General features: G+C 38.1%; 1 protein-coding gene across 1 annotated transcript in view; it reads left to right on the top strand.

The window, feature by feature from the left end:
- The window catches only part of LOC145775871 (MAM and LDL-receptor class A domain-containing protein 1-like), a 98,203-nt gene that overhangs the window by 11,647 nt on the left and 70,267 nt on the right, over window positions 1–16,289 (top strand). Inside the window, exons 21-39 of the mRNA XM_082587257.1 lie at window positions 168–258; window positions 436–579; window positions 806–960; window positions 1,671–1,801; window positions 2,587–2,728; window positions 2,912–3,123; window positions 3,741–3,896; window positions 7,261–7,375; window positions 8,732–8,918; window positions 9,050–9,240; window positions 9,963–10,151; window positions 10,895–11,016; window positions 11,361–11,521; window positions 12,074–12,197; window positions 12,670–12,887; window positions 13,298–13,460; window positions 14,069–14,232; window positions 14,956–15,187; window positions 16,023–16,158. Of these exons, the coding sequence (XP_082443383.1) occupies window positions 168–258; window positions 436–579; window positions 806–960; window positions 1,671–1,801; window positions 2,587–2,728; window positions 2,912–3,123; window positions 3,741–3,896; window positions 7,261–7,375; window positions 8,732–8,918; window positions 9,050–9,240; window positions 9,963–10,151; window positions 10,895–11,016; window positions 11,361–11,521; window positions 12,074–12,197; window positions 12,670–12,887; window positions 13,298–13,460; window positions 14,069–14,232; window positions 14,956–15,187; window positions 16,023–16,158 (3,033 nt within the window). The remainder of the gene's footprint in view (window positions 1–167; window positions 259–435; window positions 580–805; window positions 961–1,670; window positions 1,802–2,586; window positions 2,729–2,911; window positions 3,124–3,740; window positions 3,897–7,260; window positions 7,376–8,731; window positions 8,919–9,049; window positions 9,241–9,962; window positions 10,152–10,894; window positions 11,017–11,360; window positions 11,522–12,073; window positions 12,198–12,669; window positions 12,888–13,297; window positions 13,461–14,068; window positions 14,233–14,955; window positions 15,188–16,022; window positions 16,159–16,289) is intronic.

Here is a 16,289-nt window from a genome sequence, read left to right as displayed (position 1 = left end):
GTCACATGACACAATGTATGTGACGTAATATGACCTACTTGAGTCTCCATTTCTTTTTCTAAAATATTTTAGAGCGCACTAATCCTCTTTTCTCGAGGCGTTGGAAAGTCACATAGTAATTCAGGTTATGCATTGCGTTTACTTCAACAGCAAAATTTGTTTTTCAGGTTGTTTTCGAAGCGGTAAGAGGTAACACACCAAACAGTGACATTGCTATTGATGACTACAAGTTGGTTGATGGAAAATGCCCGCCTCCAGGTTATTGAAATATATGTCCTGTTGATAAATTAAACTTGAAAATTTAAAGTAGGCTTATTAGTATTAATAAATCGTTTTTTTTGCGATTTTGACTTATGTAGTTTAAGCTGAAAAACGTTCACACACCGTACTATTCTCAGCATTCGCTTTATTGTTGTCAGTTTTTTTTTATTTCAGGAACATGCGATTTTGAGACGGACATGTGCGGTTGGAACAACGTCCCAGGAACCGATGATGGCATGGATTGGATATGGTCGTCCGGTGCCACCCCAAGCCGGTTCACTGGACCTGCAACAGACCATACTACAGATTCGGCCACAGGTTAGCAAAGAGGGTTTTCGAAGAGCACATCGTTTTGTTTGATTTTTTTCTTTTCTCTTTTCATTTTTTTCTCTCTTTGTTGATTTTTTCACTTTCTTTTCCTTTTCTCATTTTCTCTTTCTTAGTTATTTTTTTATTCCCTTGGATAGATTAATAGGACAATTTTGTGACGTAAAGAAAGTACTACCGATCTTATCACATTTAAACGTCTTGCATTTCGAAATAGGTCATTACTTGTACATGGACTCAACTGGCCCGACTAACTCCCTCACTTCGGCGTGGGTATCCAGTGAGTTGTATCCTCCCACCAAAGCATCCTGCTTCAGGTTTTGGTACCAGATGTTCGGAAATTCGGTCGGTTCGCTTTCCGTGTACTTGCAAGTAAGTAAAATATAATTTGTTACATTTGTTTTTATAAATTTGTAAAATTGATGTTAAGCACTAGCCTTGGAAGTTGCTATTGAGCTGAAATAATCTTACAGTGCTTTTAACCTAATTTGACGAGGTTAATGACACTTAAATAAGCTTAATGACGTATCGAGTGGAGTGGAAGATCATAAAAAGTAAAATTTTCAAAACACTTACCTGAGGACAATGTCCTGTAAGCCTACAAAATTTAATTTTACGAAAACCTGTTTCCGATAAAACAAAAATTTAGGATTTCTCGTGAAATGTGTGTTTATAGAAAAGGAACTTGGTACATTTTTACGAACAGAAAATGTAGCCTACACTTTATTTCATCATCATTAAGTTCCTTTCTCTCGTCGAGGGTTGAAGGCAACACAGCGCCAAATTTCTTTGTTGTGAGATTTTGCAGTTTATTTAACTTTCTGTGAAAGATTTCCTTCCATTGCAAACTCCAAATTTCTTTACTTGTAAAGTTCATCTGCCACTAATGGCTAGACTGACTTTACGCTAGTGTATGCAACGGTTTAAAACTTGTCACTCCTGCTCAGGGCATGGTTGATACCAATGAATAGAAACATGTAAAATGATGCTTTTCGTAGTGAAGGAATTGAAATGTCATGATCGATATCAGCTTAAGTTTGGGTTCCAATTTCGTATACACAAAGGTTTATCCTTATTTACAGGATGTTGATACGGATATTAATTCCATCAACAACGGTTTGGGAAACAATGGAAGGATCTGGACGCATTCCGGAAGCCAAGGTGACGTCTGGATCCAAGGACAAGCTGACGTTACATCGGATAAGGAGTGGAGGTAATGTGTCAATCAGTGGATGCCTAACCAACAAAATGTCTCTTATTTTTATTGATTTAACGTTTGCAGACGTTGATTCAATGCAAAATGGATTAGTTTTGCTGTTTATGTAGCGAACAACCCGACTCGATTAAGATATTACACCCACAATGTTTTCTTTATTATTCAGTAGTTTTTGAAGTCGTAAGCAAAAGAATATTGTCATGTCTTTGCATCAAAAATAAAGTTGTACGTAGGTTACTTATAACAACAAATATTTGTAGCCTATTACAAGATTATAAACAATTATAGTTACGATTAATCAACGTATATTTTTGTGACATTCCATTCACAAAATCTGTTCGTCCTCACGTCGTGTACATCTTCCAATACTGGTCAATTGCACTCGAAGGGTATTGTTATTGTTGTTTTGCATCTACAACGTTTCGACAGAATGTTCTATATTATGCTGTGTAGGCTTTAGCCAAGTAGTCTCTTTTATCAACTTTATTAGGGTATCACTCACACACAAACAACATTTCTTACCCTTGTCTTTTAATTGTTACCATTTTATTTGTTTGATTGTTGTTGCTTATTTTGTGCTGATGAGAGACCGTGGCTTCGTCGAAAACCTGAGATTTTTTCTGTCTTGTTTAGTTATTTTTAGATTTGTGTCATCGCGTTAAATCCAATGCGTTTCTTGTCGCTCAACCACTTATGGGACAGCATGAGTAAACTGAGTGTCAGAAGCCAACTACTTTTTAAACCGCCATGACACATTTTTGATTGTTGTCCTTTTCTATTAGGCTTGTAATAGAAGCAACAAAAACATCAACGATCGCTGGTGGGGATATCGCCATTGATGATCTTGATCTGGTCCTCCACCAAGACTGTGCTGGGACAAATGTGACAACACCCGCTCCAGTAATGACTACTACCACCACTCAGGTTGTATTCCTTTGCTCGTGTTTGAAATAATTTACTTTTTAAAAGATATTATTTGCACAGCAATTTCTGATGTACAATTATTGTCTTCTCACAGGACAGACGTAACTTTTACATTATTTTGCTTGTGCCTTGATTAGATGAGGAGGTTTTTTTATTTGTCATTTCAATGTATTGCATTGATAGGCTCCTAGTATTTGGGATTGCGATTTTGAAGACGGAGCGTTCTGTACGTGGTCTGTTGAATCCGGCTCGACTGTCCAGCAGCCCTGGGTCAACCAACAAGGTGGCACCCCCACACAACTGACCGGTCCCCCATCTGACCACACCCTGGCTACTGCAACAGGGCATTACGCGTACGTGGAGGCAAGCGGGAACCAGCCGAACGACAAGGCTCGGTAAGATATCGATGACCATGTTATCTGTAGACCTATTTTACATAAACGAAAAAACACACATTAACAAACTAAACAAAACGAATAACCCAGCTAGGAGTTGGCTAAATACTATATAGTACTCTCGACTGTAGCAAGCGGAACTGTCATACATATTGGGTTATGTAGGTTGATGAATAACTTCATAAGTGACGTCACTTACGAAAGTAAAAAAAAAACAGGAAAATGACGTCACATGGTATTTTGAAAATACTGTTTAAAAAAGTTGTCATTAATATATCGTGTTACCGTCTCGAAACGTTAAAATTATGTAGAAATAGGCAGCTATCACAAGTTAGAGTTAACAAATAACAATGGGTTGATTCTGATAAACTCATTTTTGTCTAGTAAGCTATAAACAGTTTTTGAAAAACTTGAAATTTACATCAAAACTGAATAGGCTGTTGGTTGGCTTGATTGCTGCAACAGATGAGTTTATTCAACCAAATAATTCATTCCACCCTGCTCCCAAACTATTACACCATTGAATAATACTACTGCGTAACACTCACCCAACACGAATGGACGTTGTTTTGCAGCAACAAGACATTGTGTTGTCAACACATTTCTTTTACATTCAGGCTAAAAAGTACCACAGTGTCGGTGCCCAGTGCTGGCCGCTGTCTTCGATTCTTCTACTACATGTATGGTGAGGGCACTGGTACTCTACAAGTTGAAGTAACACTGTCATCAACCAGCAGTATCGTATGGAGCAGATTTGGAACTCGTCAAGACAGGTAATTTCCGGTTTTAGCGGGTTTCAGCAACTGGCGATAAAACATTGCGACTTTTGTTTACGAGGTGCTGTACTGTAAAAAAAACTGTTGTTGTTTAGTAGCTTCATTAAATAGTCTGCATATGCGCAGTTGGAGATTTTTAAAAATATTGCTTGTCTGTTCGGCTGAGTGGCCGAGTGGTGAGAGAGCTTTCGCGACGCTCGGAAGAACGTCAGTTTGATGCCGCTCCACTCGGCAATCATGGAGCAGCTAACCAGATGACTACAGCTACTTTGATGTCCCTTCGCTGCTTCTACCTTCCTGTTGTGTTGCATATTTATTTGCAGTGTACTATACGGTATATGTCATAGCAATATACGCTAAATAAACCATGAACGTAAATAACATTTGTCATAATAATACTAATATAATACTAATAATAAAATATTTTCAGATTCCTGATGAAGGTGCCGAAAACGTTTGACTGTTAAACTATTTGTAAATATGTACTGTAAAATATATTGTTGTTATGCTCAATCCTGTTGTATGTTGTATCTTGCCTCTTTTCCTGTCTTTGGTACAAGAAAGCAAACTTTCTCCCAAAATTATATAATAATAATAACTACGTAATACATAGTAATATAATTTCTCATTCTATATCAGGGGTGGCCAACTTTTTATTGACTGTGATCTGCTAGAAACTTTTTTAATTTATAGCGATCGACCCAGTGTAGGATTACAGGTATTCTCGATCTACAGCTTAAATCACTTGTGGGTCTATTTTTAAGACCTATTTTGGCTCGTAATGGGGGAATAAATGTTATTTCAACTAAACCTCTCGCAAGCTATTCGGTCGCTATGGTGTGAATGGCCACAGGTTTGATAATTGGTTCAAATTTTGTTCCGTGGCTCTAATCTCAGTACAACCCCTACCCTAGACTGCTCTCTTATGGTGGCTCTAAAGCTTCAGTTTTACAGATAAACCAACACCGGAGCGACGAGTCGGTGATGAAGTCACTAAGCAACTTTTTTTCTGTGACACTTTTGCTGCAAATGAATTTACATTTACCATCGTCAGCACTGAGCAGCATGCAGGGGCGGATCCAGGGGGGGGGGGCGATTGGGGCGATCGCCCCCCCCTAAAACCTAAGAAAGTAGCTTTATTCTTCATTTATATGTATATGATTTGGAAAACAACATATCGAAAGCAATACTGAATAAGTCTTTTGCCATGTTCAAAGATTAGGTTAGGCTAAGGTAGGCTATAATAATAACAAAGTAGGCTACAAGGTTATTATTTCCTCACAGAGTCTAATTACCGAACGAAATTACTAAAATTTAAAAAGTTTCTAAAGTTTTTGCCGGCACTGTGGAGCATAGCGATAAATCCCTTAGCCTAGATAAGTTGGTTGACAGAGCAGGTGATTGGCAACTTTGGCGGTCAGACGTGGAACTAGCTGAAACTTTAGCATGTTGTCACCTAACATCATTGCTACCACGAAATTGCTCAAGTAGCCTATCGACCCGATAGCATTGACAAAAGTCATTTGCAATGCCTACAACAGCTTGTTACGTCATGGTCATATATAGTGTGGAATCTGCTCTATGTTCAGAGATCCAACTATGGAAGGAGAAGTGGGCAAATATAACTGTTCCGGCGACTGCTGCAGTCTTACCGATGACTGCGGAAAAAGCTTTACAACAGTGTGATGAAGATGTGTACACAATCGTACACTCTCTTCTAAAAATACTATTAACCCAGCCAGTCAGCGTAGCATCAGCCGAAAGAAGCTTTTCATCTTTTCGGTCGTTGAAAACCTGGCTGAGGAACAACATCGGCGAGGAAAGACTGAATGGATTGACCTAACTACACCAGCATCGGAACATTTTAATTGACACAGACTCCTTGATAAATCGATTTGCCAACAGTAGAAACCTCAAACTTGACTTTGTGTTGTAGTCAAATGCACGACACCTGTTAGTATTACCCGTACCGGCAAAGTAGCCTTTTTATTTTCGTTTCATTTGTGAAGTCCACAGAAATAGTTGTTTCTGTTATTGTTAGTTTCTTTCTTTGTCTGGTGCAGCGACCGTGCATGACACGTTTTAAGGAGGACTATATTAGCCTATCCTTTGATCGTCATTTCACTATGTTTAACTGCCGTTCTATAGTTTTAATGTAGGTACAAATTGTAGTGTTTCGCTGGTCCAAAATAAAAATTTACAATCGATACCTAGCCTATAGGCTAGTGGAGATTCTACGGGGGGTGGAGCATGACCCAGTGTTTTGACCTTTCCTCATTGCTCTTTCTAACAATTCAAAACTTGTCAGAGGAATAAAACCTCGAAGTTATACAGTAAGTCTACTCTATAACAACCTCAATATCTGTATCAATATTATGCTGTGACATTGCGAAGACAGAATTACCTGTTATTATCTTTCCGTGGTCAATTTTTAAATTGCTGTGAAACAATCAAGAGTGAAACCTTCAGTCTCAACTATACATTCCGCTAGGTTGTTCAGGCTTCAACTTGACATGGTAAGGGCACATCAGCTCTTCATCCTTCCCTTTGTTACACAACAGCATTGTTGAGGGTTTTTTAAGTTATAGAATTTCTCATAATTTGTGTTCAAAATGCTCTCAGAACGCACCAAATTCAACCTAAATTTTCTAGGGGAGACCCCCGTCGTTGTTTGTGCCGGGCTGATCACTTGCCTGAATGTCAATGACATCGCCCCCCCTAACGTTAATACCTGGATCCGCCCCTGGCAGCATGTTCATGTTTCAGTTAATTTGGTCTTTAACAAAATACAGTACATACAATGCTATACGAAATAAAATGTTCCACAACTGAATTTACTTAAAATTCTTTTTAATGAGTCAGTGAGATATTGATCATGTTTTTACCAGCATGTCGTAATCAGGTGTGATTCCTGTCAAAGACAGCTTCAAGCAATCGTTCAAGTGGCTGTCGGTCAGCACAGCACGTTGTTATGTTTTGATTACTATACGTGATAATAAATGAAAATGAAAAATTATGTGAAATTAAATGGAAATGCAAATTCATTTAAATGAGTTGAACCATCTTGAACCAAAAAGAAGTGGATGTATTCCGCACATTTTTTATATTGCAGTAACATACTTGCATCAACATAGCCTATTGCAAGTCAACACAAAATCCGACGCGATCGACCGGTCGAACGATATTGACGTGTTGGCCACCCCTGTCCTATATTGTACGAACATCAAAGACAAAAAAGATGTGAAAAATTATTCAATACTGTTGATTTGTGATTGCACAGTTGAATTTTTCCAAAGCATAGACATAGCTAATATGAAGAGTGTGTTTCGGGTTCTCCCCTGACACGTGAGGTGTATTCCAGGTGGGAAATTGGCCAGTACCACCTATCCACACCCGGAGAGTACACCATCGTCTTCCAAACAATACGAGGGGATTCTGAAACCGGAGACATTGCGTTGGATGACATCTCTTTGAAAGTGAGCAGATGTATTTTAATTATTTTGATCAGTTGCCATAGAGTTGATTTTATTTTTAACAACCATAATTCTAGTAGAGGTATTGAAAATAACTCTAGTTGTCTTATGAGGTTGTTTCTTACAATCCTTACACGCTAGTAACTGACTTAATCTGAAGTGTGCGTTATTGCGGGACAGGACGGAAGACCTGATACGAGTTGATAACATGAATGCCTAATCAAACGTACATAACGTATGAAAATTAACAGCGTGAAATTCAATTACATAAGATGTGACATCATAAATACAGTACAGTAGTAAAAGTTTTGTTCAAGAAAGAAAGAGCGAACGGGCTTCTGCTTTGCAGAAAGAGCTAACTTTATTTTTCACTCATCAGTACAATACCACATTTCTGGCTGGTCGTCTATAACAACATATGAGCCAAACATGCATTTTTTCGACTAAATATAGTTAGTTTAGGAGTGAAATGTTCTTTCCCTTTCAGAAAAAATTAAAATTTTATTTCTTAAGATAAATAGAGTTCGTCTTGGAATTACTGTCGGAACAGAAACACGTTGATAGTTAGAGCCTGATTGCTTCGTAGGTTAAAGACTTCCATCGTAGATTTCACAAACTGTTTCGTATCTTACCAGATGAACCTTAAGCTATACCTTAGTTAGGTCTAATGTTTAAGAAATGTATTTTCAAACACGCCAGCCAACTTTCATGACTTAATAGATTGTGTACGTATGGCAGCTTATGCTGGAAAAACAAACCTGGTTAGCTTTTTCTTATCTCCACAGGATTCGCACAATAAGAATAGTGTTTTTGCATTTATCAATGCTCAATATGTCTCCGTAGTCCGTATGAGCTTTCTCTGTCCGCTGTTACGTTGTTGTGTTGGAGCAGCCATGGCCACTTGGAGATGCGGCCTGATTTGTCACATTTTGCAGATTTTGATTACAGCTACTGCTAGTGTTTGACCGACATTTTCTGAGATTTTTTTACTTTTTGCTGTCTCCTAATGATATAAAAGCTTTTTGTTGCCTTGGGGAAGCAGTAGCAAATGAGAAGGCCTAAGTTAAAAACAACGCTAAATCCGACTGTAATTGAAAAATTAACAGTCAGGCTAAAAACTTCGAAATCAAATTTTCTTTGTTTTTCAACATCTGAGGATGTTAAAATCTATTCTGTCATGTGGGGAAAACAGTAGGCTAAAGAAAGCGTAAAAATATAATTTTGAGAAAAAATTATTTAAACATTCGCCCAAAGTTAGAAAAATCTGGAAATTTCTGCAAAATGTGACAAATCAGGCCGTATCTTTAGGCGACCATGGAGCAGCCTTTTATGTATTCATCCGCATGCTTTGTGACGTAGGTTGGAGAATGTTCAGAATCAGCAGCAAGATGTGATTTTGAAGAAGACGACATTTGTGGCTATACGTATGATCAAACAGCGGACTTCCTTTGGATGAGACAGCAAGGGCCGATGCCCACCCCTGACACTGGCCCTGCCGTTGGTGACCACACAACTGGTACTGAGTTCGGCCACTACATGGTGACGGGTAAGTTGATTAGTTTGTGCATGAGTAGATAATTTCCTAAAAACAGGTGTTACACTCCTTAATGTAGCGAGCACCCTAGTTAAGAATTTCCTCTCTAAATTGCTGAAGTCTATTGTTATTTATGATTTTAGAAGCCAGCTCAGACAATGCAACCGAAGGCGCCCTTGCCCGACTGGAAAGTCCATCATTTCCGTCCACTTACGGACAATGTGCGGAGTTCTGGTTTGTTCTGTTTGGTTCAGATTCAAAGTTTGGGTCGCTTAATGTTTACGCTAAAACTGAAGCTGGTCTTGGGAGCCCGATCTGGACTATTTCAAATTCGGTGAGAACTCAACTTCCGCAATTAGTTAGAGTTACGATTTTAAAACAATGACTTTGTTTTAACCTTTGGGAGAGCAGAAATTTTTCTGAACAACAGCATAACAGTATACGATAAAAATGATTGAAAGCTAAATAATTACGATAAATAATTTGGTTTGGTTTTGAATCGTTATCCTCGGACTGACAAAGCCTTGATACGTTATTCATGGTACTTGGAGATGCCCTTGACGCAGGGCCGATTATCGAGATTGGCAGAAGGAAGTTTCCGATTGTTGAAGTCTTTTTGCCCGGGAATTATTCCATTCACTAGGTGCCGCTGAATGGAGAGCAGTCCTGAAAGTGCGTAGCTCAAGCTAGCAACCCCGAGAGCCGAACCAGCGCCGCGTGATTTTAAACTGGGCGCGTAACCACTGAGCTAACGGGGCGGACAATATGTTAACGATATGTAGAACAAGCAAAACCACATCTAATTTAAACATTTGTAGTGGTGCACAATGCAGAATTAAGACAAATTTTTCATCAAACAAAGTTACAGAATAGCCACAAAACTTATTTATCTTCAAGCGCATGTTTCAGTGATACAATACACACATGTTAATTTAAAAATACAGGTGCAATGTTTTTATGAAAAGTCTTGTAATTTTTGCACCTATTATGGCTGATGTAACGTATCCTAGTGAATTCCTAACTGTGGGAAACATTCTTAAATATTTGCATGCATAGATAAGTGAAGAATGGCGTCATGGCAAAGCGACAATCAACAGCGGACTACCGTACAAACTTGTCTTCGAAGATGTGAGCGGTGCTTACGGAAGATCTGACAAAGCAATCGATGACGTAGGTATAAGAGAAGGAGCCTGCCAGCCTTATGGTTTTTGTGACTTTGAAGAGGGGCGATGCGGATGGGCACAGGTGAACTAGTTTTCTAACTGTGTTTTTATACATAGTTTGTGAATAACCCAGCGTGGTTTTTAATTGTAAGCAGAGAGGAAAACGTAGCTATTCAAGCATAAAATCTGCTTTGAAAGGTATTTTTTGGTCTGTACAACCTTGCAATTTGTGTTCCCCGCACTGAAAAATATCTTGGTTTGTTTTGAATTGCAAGCACATTGTGTTCGCTCTGGAGTCGATAGCTTTAACAGATAAATGTTTGCATAATTAAAATTTACAAAAAACGTTGGATTTAGAGGAAAATAAAGCACAAACTTATACGCATAGTTGTTTAACAAATGGATTTATAGTGAACCTGCAGCAGTAGGCTAGAACTAACCAATCAGGGTTTGCAATTTTTATTCAAAGTTTTCCCGTTGACTTTTTATTTGGTACCATTGGTTGGTTGGTTTTGAATCTTTATCCTCGGACTGACAAAGCCTTGATAGGTTATTCCTGGTAGATTCGCGTACTTGTAGAGGCTCTTGACGCAGGGCCGGTTACCGAGGTTGCCAGAGTGAAGTTTTTCGGATTGTTGAAATCTTGTTGCCAGGGAATTATTCCATTCATTAGGTGCCGCCGAATGGAAAGCAGTCCTGAAATGCGTTGCTCAAACGCACGCCCCGAGAGTCGAACCAGCGCCGCGTGATCTTGACCCTCGCGCGTAACCACTGAGCTAAAGGGGAGGACAAATTTGAAATAACATGTGTAAAAATTTTCATCAGGCCGCTTCAAACTCATTTGATTGGGTGCGGATAGCCAGCACAGACCTAGTAGACCACACCACAGGACAGGGACACTACATGAGTTTGCCATCTAGCAACGACTTCATTGGGCAGAAGGCAAGGTACGGAACCCATTGTTTGTTTGACTTTTGCGTCACTTTCAAACCTCGTACCAGGGCTCTCATCACTTGCCTGTATGTTGCCTGTATGTTGCCTGTGTGTTGGCTGTGTGTTGAATCAGTGTTATGCTTATTGATATTTGCAGTTGTTGCTTCTAAACCCAAATGACCAGTTTAGTTACAAAACAGTTCAGTTAATTAACCTGTTAATCGATTTTAAACAACATTGGGTTGAGATGTAAGACAGTCAAAACTAATTTCAAAACTCAGCTACCTTCCAAATAACTTCAGAAACTTACAATAGCAAATTTAATTCTGAAAAAAAAAACGTGTTGCTATATTCTTAGGTTGGTATCCGAAGTGTTTCCTGACGGGTATGCCCTCATGAACAAAGTGCATTGCTTCTCATTCTGGTACAAAACATTGGGTACATCTACCATACTCCAAGTGTTTGACTCCAACAGTCAGTTGGGCGAAACTTCCGTGTGGCAGAGTCCCAGCACAGCCAGTAAGTATTACTTACTTCAGCTATATGATACACATTACACAAGTCTAATATGTTGGTTTGATTAAACAAATAAAACCGTTACTTGCTTCTTAGGTTTACTATTTAAAAATTTTAGAGTAAGGCGCTGGTTCTTCATTTTTTTCTTAGTTGGAACATTTTTGAAATAACCAGGCAGTTGTCGCACTCGTTTCTAGAGTCGCTGAAAAGCAATAATCAAGCGCATTCCACAATATGAATTAAAAAACTTGATAAACGAGTCGAAGCTTCTTGCGCCATTTTACAACTAACCGCAATGATTCAGCATTCACGCACCTCCTAGAAACAGGCTTCACAGTTCACACCCATGGGAAAACTCTTGATTTAGAAACCCTAGGGCAGAAGACAGGTGCATTTGCGGCACCAGATTATAACCTTTTGAGCAAAGGCGATGATGATTTCAAATTAAAAATCTTATCACCGTCTGGCTTGTACTTGTCAAAGCATAAATAGAAGGCATGTGGTAGAAAAATATAATAACTTTTAATCCTAGACGATTTGTAAATGTTGTTTCAGACGGGGACTGGACTCTTGTGCAGATAGACATAACCAACTCCGTCGCCTTCAGCATCATCATTGAGGGGACTGTGGGAAGCTCGGGCAGCATATCCATCGATGATATTTCATCAGTGAATGGAAGGTGAACATAATTTGAAATTTCGAATGGAGAAAGGAATCGGCCACTCCTACCAGTGGATAAAACCGCATTTGCATAGTGATTTATAACTCCAACGCTAATCAATTTTTTGTTTCCATTGTGTTGACTAGGGTTAGGTACTCTAATCCCTAGATGCAATTAATTGCGCAGGGTTATAATTTGTGCATTTATACTCAATTTAATTTGTAGAATATTTGTCACGGTTTTAGTGAAATATTCAAGTAGGTCTACCCTGATGACCAAGAACACAAAATCAGTTTGAATTTCATTACAGTAACATCTCTGAATTCTTAAATGACTTAATATTTATCTAGTTACAAGTAAATATTTTTTTACTGAGTTTCCCATTCAATTGTTGTTTTGTTGAACAAACTTATTCTAAAACAGTTCAACATCATACGTAGTGTAAAAATATTGTCCATATATGGTCATTTCAACTTTCACTCTTTCTTAGTTGCGTGGCAACTACCCCTGCACCATCGTTCACATGCGTAAACGACTCGAGAACAACCGTTGCTGGTGAAAAAGTCTGTGACTTTGTGAGTGACTGTGTTGACTCGAGTGACGAGGCAACATGTGCCGCGTGTCAGTTTGAAGGTGACGATGATTCTGGAAGCACGTGTGGCTGGTTCGATACCAGTGCTGGCCAGTATAAGTGGTTTCTCGAACAAGGTATTGCAATCAATTTTTTTATGTACCATATGAAATGTTTTGTCCTGATACTAGTTTTTTGTTACTGTATTAAATCTTTGTTATCATAAAACGTCACTAAAAGATATTTAGATGAGCTTGGTATACCGTGAGCTGAGACGTTTGAAAAGAAAGCTATCATAGTTATCTGAATCTTTATAAAATTCTTACAATAAAATCTGTTGGTGAGAAATCAAAGATATGCCTTGATGACTCCCGTAATCAAATTATATCATTAATATAGTCTTTCGTGACTTCAAAAGTTGATTTAAAGTAGTAAAAAACCATATGTTGGAGTAAATTATATGTTGTATATTCATGGAGCTCTTTGGGTTAAACTAAGTAGACACAAAATCAAATGCAACTTGCTACTGGCTGACCGGTTTTTACAGCAAGCCATGGCGGAAGTAATGGAAACGGTCCTTCAAACGATCACGACACGCAGACCGGATCAGGCCATTATTTTGCAGTGGAGGCTTACACTGGAACTCTAAACTCACCTGCGCGTCTTCAGAGCGCGCTCTTGCGGGATTCTGCTGAGTCATGCGAAATGAGGTGGCTCGAAATTATTATCGCGAATTTTGAATCAACGACGTCGACGTGTGTTCACCGCTCTCTTCCAAGCCGTTTAGTTTGACACCCATAAGCGTATTTTGCTTTAGGTGTTGACTTACAAAAACTTGCAGTATAAATATATCACAGCGCAGTATGTAATCATGTAGCTTGTGATGTGTAATTTGAGTTACTTTTTTCAACCATAAACAAACATAGCTCAGCTACATCACGACATTTAAATTTATAACAAACAAAATTAAATATTAAACGTTTTCGACGATGTATTGTGTATAGTCCTTTTCATGCTTTCAAAAGAAAAATAATTTTACATTGTATAAGAAAATTACGATTCTTCTACATTCTCATACAATGCAAAGTTATTTTACTTTTAATGACTTTAAGTTTAAAAGAAGTGTATGCATAGACGGAAACGTTTGCTATTTTATTTTTGTTTGTTATAATGTTAAATGTTGTGGTGTTGCTCAGGTATGTTTGTTTATGATTGTATGTAGCTAACAAGATTAAATGTAATCAATGTTAAGAAACAGCCATTTAAACTGAGATGGGCCATATATGACGACAAGTGAGCTAATTTTATATCTTTTAAGGTTTTTCTTCTACATGAGAGACGCGCAAATAGGATGGAATTGTCCTGGCCTTGCACCAAACCTCAACTGTGCAGATGGGACTTGCAATGGAGAGCCTATGGGTTGCTGTTTTTCCCCAAGAGAGTTGACCTGCTACCCTTGCTTCGCGCCATGTGCCCCTACAAGTCTGTAAAATATCTGTTTTTGAATCCCCTTTCATAATTTAATGTTAGTTCAAATACAAGAAGAAAAAAACATCTCCACTTGTCACTTCTTGTAGCAAATTTGGAAATAGGTGAAGTGTACAAGTGTGCACACTCTACATTTTGCTTGTTACATAACCAACTTTACAATTTTTTTTATGTGTTATGTTTCCAATCCTCCTGTCGTATGCTTGAAAGTTTTCTGTTTTTCCAATCTTTATAATTATTTATTTTAGTAATCTCCTGCGTTAATTTGTCATTTAGCTCAACAGAGTTGCCCAATACTGACTATCCTTTAAGATCAAAATGTCTTCAAATGAAAGCTACCAACAACATTGCTCAACATCTGCAGAGCAAATAACTTTTTAGATAAACGTGAAAACACAATTTGGGTAGAGAGGTAACTCTTTCAAACCATAAACAGACATAACTCAGCAACAACACTACATTTAACATTATAAAAACAAAAAACAAAAAGCGAACGTTTTCGGCTAGTTATACAGCCCTTTTCAAGCCTATAAGAAAAATATATATTAAAAGAAATGCTAAAGAATCATATAGTATCACAGCAAAACTATGGAAAACGTTCGCTTTTTGTTTTTTGTTTTTATAATGTTAAATGTAATGTTGTTGCTGAGTTATGTCTGTTTATGGTTTAAACGTGAAAATTGTTAAAAAATTTGTTTAACATTCGAAATTATTCAGAATACGACCAGAATATCTTGAAGAGCCGTGTTGTGGTTGATCCTGTGACAAGAGGAGCCACCATGTACGCAGATCATGAAGTCGGAGAGCTTGCTGTTTACATCCGGCAGGACTACAGAGAAAGAGGAGTGTGGAAGTTGTTGGAAGAAGACTTTGGAAAGGGTTGGAACTACCAAGCGATTAGACTGGGAAGAATTGAAGGAGACTTTGAGATCCTCTTTTATGCCACCAGGTGAAGAAGATTGTTTTAGATTTTATGTTTTGTTGTTCTCACCTTGTTCAGTTTTGTAATTGGTTATTTAAGTTGCACACCGACCATTGTTACACCTTTGGTTGCAGCCTACACCATTGGTTGTCCATCTTGTTTTGTAGGTTGGTATGATTACAACAGTTACAATCAACTAAAGCACAATGCAAAGTAAACATATCCAGTTATTTGAATCACCAATACTCATTACGCGAAAGTTTTCAACTTTCGGGCCATGGGCAATTTCTGAAAAACACATCAAAAATAGAAACTGGTAACGATTGAAAGTAAAATAATTACCCTTGGACTCTTTATCCCTCTCTGATTATAGAGAAGCTCCTAATATGGTGAAAGTAAAATTGGCTTAAGATTGTTTTAATCGTTCAATGATTTAAATATTTTATATCTTTCGATATACGCACATGGTTATAGATCATTATGACACGTATAATCTCTGGTCCTTGTGTTGCGTTCACCAACCTTAAGCTACATTTGCATGTCTCAACGGTTGTGGCTGCTCTGCATGATATCAGAGTTCAAACGAATTAGTAGTTTTAAGTTTTTCTGTAAAACCTAGTTTCAGTAAATTCAACAACTTTAGAAATCCTTCCAAACTTAAGAAATATTGAACGACAAAGTAAAACCCAAATTTCCATGCCAACAGATTAATATTTCTGAAAAGGAAATGCTGTCTGAATAGGTCTACTTATATTTTTCCTTATCTTGCAAAAGATTCCAAATCTTAGGCCTATACCTTTACTCGCATCTTGGTTCAGAGGTTTTTAACTCAATGTATTAACTGGTGATTTGTACTTCTCAGATCCTTCGAAGTGCAGGGAGGGATAGCGATAGACGACATCTCCTTTGTTAACTGCGGCCTGCCGAAACCACAGGTTGAACAATGTGACTTGTACTCCAGCCGATGTGATCGTGGCAATTGTGTCCCAGACTACAAGGTAGGTTATCAAAGCAAAGGCGATGTTTTCATCGCGCGACCATATATGCGTTCTGAAGCTCATACACTGTTGACTTAATCGTAGCATCGGAAATAGCATTAAGATGACATAAGTTCTGACATACTTAAAAG

Source organism: Aplidium turbinatum, chromosome 8 (genome assembly GCF_918807975.1).
Source record: "Aplidium turbinatum chromosome 8, kaAplTurb1.1, whole genome shotgun sequence".
Classification (NCBI taxonomy): Eukaryota; Metazoa; Chordata; class Ascidiacea; order Aplousobranchia; family Polyclinidae; genus Aplidium; species Aplidium turbinatum.
Note: the sequence above shows the minus strand (reverse complement) of the source record. Positions and strands in the feature narration are given on the sequence as shown.